Source organism: Helianthus annuus, chromosome 16 (assembly GCF_002127325.2).
Source record: "Helianthus annuus cultivar XRQ/B chromosome 16, HanXRQr2.0-SUNRISE, whole genome shotgun sequence".
NCBI classification, from domain to species: domain Eukaryota; kingdom Viridiplantae; phylum Streptophyta; class Magnoliopsida; order Asterales; family Asteraceae; genus Helianthus; species Helianthus annuus.
The window spans coordinates 58,019,283-58,024,030 of NC_035448.2; the positions used below are offsets into that span (position 1 = coordinate 58,019,283).

The 4,748-nt window shown below is 42.2% G+C and overlaps 1 protein-coding gene across 1 annotated transcript; it reads left to right on the plus strand.

Annotated features, from left to right (window-relative positions):
* Nucleotides 1-1,514: 1,514 nt before the first annotated feature.
* Nucleotides 1,515-4,433, plus strand: LOC110919247. The gene is made up of 4 exons (XM_035985427.1): nt 1,515-2,009; nt 2,079-3,068; nt 3,171-4,109; nt 4,176-4,433. Exons 1-4 carry the CDS (start codon nt 1,515-1,517, stop codon nt 4,431-4,433), a joined length of 2,682 nt encoding a protein of 893 aa, XP_035841320.1.
* Nucleotides 4,434-4,748: the final 315 nt, after the last annotated feature.

The window sequence follows — 4,748 nt, forward strand, 5'->3', positions numbered from 1 at the left end:
CTGGCAAGTCAGGAGTCTACTATAAATACCCCAAGCATTGTAACCTAGCCAAGCTTTTGGCTCTTTGGTGAATCAAGTGTTGTTTACATCAAATCTTTATATTGTGTGCTCAAATCTGATATCCAAGGTTGTTATTGTTATATCTTATTATTTGGATTCAATACAACACTAGTTGTATTCATCAATCCATTAGCTTCATCTTCATTCTTGATCTTTCTTGACTTTTCATAGTTCAAGCACTTAATCAATAGGTGTTTTGGACTAAAACAACCAACCACTGTGATCCGGATACGTTTTGGGATCTACAATTTGGTATCAGAGCCTTTGTGCTCTTGGTTGTTGTGTTCTTGTTGAGATTTTTCATTGTTTTGAAGGTTTTTCAAAGTTTCAAGGTTTTTCAAATTTTTGGGCTTAAAATGGATTGATTTGGTGTGTTTAATCGATAGGTTGTTGTTAATACTTGATTAGGGAGTTATTTTGGACATTTTGGTGCATCAAAACATGGTTTTTGGGCTGTTTTTGAGTGATTAGAGGGTTTTAGTTCGTGTTAAACCCTCTGTCCAGCGAATTTAACTTGAAGCCAACGAACAATTTTTGAATATGACGAAATTATCTGTTGAAGACAGCGAACTCAGCGTTGAATATAGCGAATTAATTCAAATCGTTGAGTGTTTTATCGCATAATCATCAACTTCGCCGACCATTGTTCGAGCGAAATTGTTGATCATCAGCGAAATAGTGTCATTTGTCCCTTGAGCGAAATTATCGAAGGCGACTTCGAGAGCCGTGATAGCGAACCACAGCGTTCTTATCACGGTTACCGGTGAAATTAACCTAACCCCTGTTTGTGTTTTGATTTGTCAGCGAAGATAAGTGATCGCTCGTGCAGGCTTACATAACTCCCCAGCGAAGACAGCGGACTAGCTAGCGAAGGTCCTCAATCAACATCGTTCATTGGCGAAATTAAAGCTCCTGTCAGCGAATTTAAGGTCTGTTCAGCTCACGTTTGTCTAAAACAAGGAAAGATGTCGCTGAATCAACTAAGTCCAATTGCTCAAGCGGAACTCGAAACTGGAACCACCACTCGCCCGCCAAAGTTGAAAGGGGCGTAAGACTTTAGCACTTGGAAAACTCGCATTCAATCGTTCTTCGAGTACACGAACTACAATCTGTGGCTCTCTGTTACCGCTGGACCTCACATTCCAACGGTAGTTAGAGGATATGCAGTAGTTGCTAACAATGATGCTACTACCTTCACTGACGAAGACAAGGCTCTCATTCAACGTGATCGTCGCGCACACGCTGCTCTAACCATGGCTCTATCAACCAATGATTGCAACATGTTTGAAGAACACCGAACTGCAAATGCACTCTGGAATGCATTGATCGAGTACTATGAAGGAAATGAAGAACTGATCGAAAGCAAGAGAGATATGGTGCAGAAGCAATACGACATGTTTTGCGGAGTCCGTGGAGAAAGTTTGTCTGATCACATTAGCCGCTTCCTGAACATGATGGCCAAAATGAAGAAGGCAGGAAATCCTGTTACCAATCGTGCTGCAATAAAGAAGCTGCTTGATTCACTCCCCAAGGAATGGAGCCTGCAATGCATGATGATCAAGAAGGATTTCCTCAACAATCCTAATCCTGTCACTCTGTCAGATCTGATTAACACCCTAAGAGCCTTTGAAATGGATGTTAACAAGAGAGAAATGAACACTGCTGGATATCAACCTAAGGCAACTCAACCTTCAGCTGGATTGAAGAATGTGGCATTTCTTGCTTCAGGGGGCATCACTCCACAAGCTTCTGACCTAATTTATGCAAACGCTTCCGCAAGCGCATCAAAAGCCCCACAACTTGTTGAGAAGATCATCACTGTTGACACTCAAGCGTTGAAAGTATCCACTAAAAATGTGGCACTCTTCAACACATTTCTGAGCAGCTACGAAGCCCTAATGTCTGGGGAACTGAAAAAGGAGATGTTCACTGCTGAAGACATGTATCAGGTTGATCCAGATGATATGGAAGAAATGGATCTGAAATGGCAAATGGCCATGATCACCTTGAGGTTAAAGAAATTTCAAGACAAGACAGGCAAGCGTTTGGGTCTTGGAAAGGCTGGCTTTGACAAATCTAAGCTGAGGTGCTACAACTGCAAGAATCTAGGACACTTCAAGCGCGATTGTCCTCTGTTGAAAGAAGGAAACAGTGAAACTACTCCTGCTGTTAAGCAAATCACAGTTGAAGAGAACAAAAACAATGCATCTCCCAGCACGCCAAAGGCTTTAGTTGTTGAAGACTATGATTGGAGTGAAGAGATCACTGAAGCAAAGGAGCAAGTTAACAAAGCCCTGATGGCCAAGATCTCAGGTGAATCATCTGCAAGGAAGTTTGAGAAGCAGACAGCTGGAATTCCAACTGGAGACAATGATGCTGACAAAGGACTGAAAAGCATTCTTTCTTCAGTAAAGCCTGATGACCAAGCAGAAAAGTCTGTTGCTGAAGAAACATCTGAGAAAGGGAAAGATAAGGTCCAAGCTACAGCCATGAAAGCAGATTCATCAAAAGAGAAGGCTGACAAGGACTTGAATAAACTTCAGAAATGGTTTCGAATGCTCATGGAATACATCTGGCATGTCGACAGCGGATGCTCAAGACACATGACAGGGTTGAGGGAACTATTGAAGAACTTCCGCTTTATTGATGGAGATTTCTTGTCTTTCGCTGGCGACGAAAAGGGAGGGAAGATTGTTGGAGTAGGAGATGTAGTGTCCGAAGCCCTCACGCTGGAAAATGTCAACTATGTTCCTGAGCTGTGCTATAATCTCATGAGCGTCTCTCAAGTGTGTGATAAAGGAATCTCGGTGTTGTTCAATGACATGGAATGCTTGTTCCTGAAGCCCGGTTATGTTGTTCCTGCAGAAATGATCATGCTCACTGCTCCAAGACAGAACAACACATATGTGCTCAACATGAAAAATGCCAAGACAAATGACAACTTGACATGCTTAATTTCTAAAGCTTCAGAATCGGAGTCACTGCTTTGGCATAGACGACTGGGGCATGTTAACTTCAAAAATATGAATAAACTCTCTAAGTTGAACTTAGTTAGAGGTCTTCCAATTAAAGAATTTCCATTTTCTGAAAAATGTATTGCATGCGCCCAGGGAAAGCAGCATAAGAAACCTCACAAGTCCAAAGCAGTGAACACGATTTCTGCACCACTTCAATTGTTGCACATGGATCTTTTCGGTCCTATCAGTGTTAAAAGTCTTGCTAAAAGCTCTTATTGTTTGGTTGTAACAGATGATTACTCTCGGTTTTCGTGGGTATATTTTCTTGAAGCAAAGAGCGAGACAGCTGAAGTGTTAAAATCATTCATTCCCCTGATAGAGAACGTGATCAAGCTGAAAGTGAAGTCTATAAGAAGCGACAACGGGTCTGAATTCAAAAATCAGACCTTCATATCATTCTGTGCAGAAAAAGGAATTCATCTTCAATATAGTGCAGCCAGAACTCCCCAACAAAATGGAGTTGCTGAACGCAAGAATAGAACGCTGATCGAAGCTGCAAGAACCATGTTGGTGGACTCCAAGCTTCCAATTATCTTCTGGGCTGAAGCAGTTAATACGGCATGCTATGTTCTGAACAGGGTGCTCATCGTGAAACCTCATGGAAAGACAGCATACGAGCTTCTCTTCAAAAGAAAGCCACTTATAGATTTCTTCAGGCCATTCGGATGTTCGTGCACTCTTTTGAACACTCAAGAAAATCTCGTCAAATTTGAAGCAGTGGGTGATATCTGCTACTTTATGGGGTATTCATCCACACAGAAGGCCTACCGTGTTTACAACAAACGAACAAAAATGGTGATTGAATCGTACTACGTGGACTTTCAAGAAGGAAATTACACCAACACTGGCAGCACTCCTGACTGGTTCTATGATGTGGGTGTGATCTTTAATAACTTTGAAATTCCGGAGATTGTATCAGACCCTGAGCCAGTCGAGGACACTCAAGTTGAACCATTGTTTGACTCGTCTGACATTGGTTTGACTCCTTTCACCACCCGCTTGTCTCCATCATCAGCTGATCCGATTCTGGCTGTAAATGAAACAACTGGTGACACTTCGCCTGAGAACACCCAAGACAATGGTGCTTCTTCTTCACAGGCGAATGTAAATGAGCCAACTCAAGAAGATGATCCACCAGTAATTTACATGGACGAACACTTCACCAACCTTCCGCAGCAAATCGAATCTCTGACAAATGCCGGATACAAGACAAATAGAAATCATCTTCTTGAAAATGTCATCGGCGCTGTAGAAGAAGGAGTACGTACTCGCGGGCAGTCAGCAAGCATCAACAAAGGTCTCTTTGCAGCTTTTCTATCACAATCAGTTCCACGTGACATCGAAGACGCTATTTAAGACTCCAGCTGGGTTCAGGCAATGCAAGAAGAATTATCTCAATTCAGGAAGCTCAAAGTGTGGGAACTTGTAGATCTACCTGAAGGAAAGTTTCCAATTGGCACTAAATGGGTCTTTCGAAACAAGATGGATGATCGTGGGGTGGTTATCAAGAACAAGGCTAGATTGGTAGTACAGGGTTTTCGACAAGAAGAAGGGATTGACTACGAAGAAGTCTTTGCTCCAGTCGCACGATTGGAGGCAATCAGAATATTCCTGGCATACGCCTCATATAGAAACTTCAAAGTCTTTCAAATGGATGTTAAAAGTGCGTTT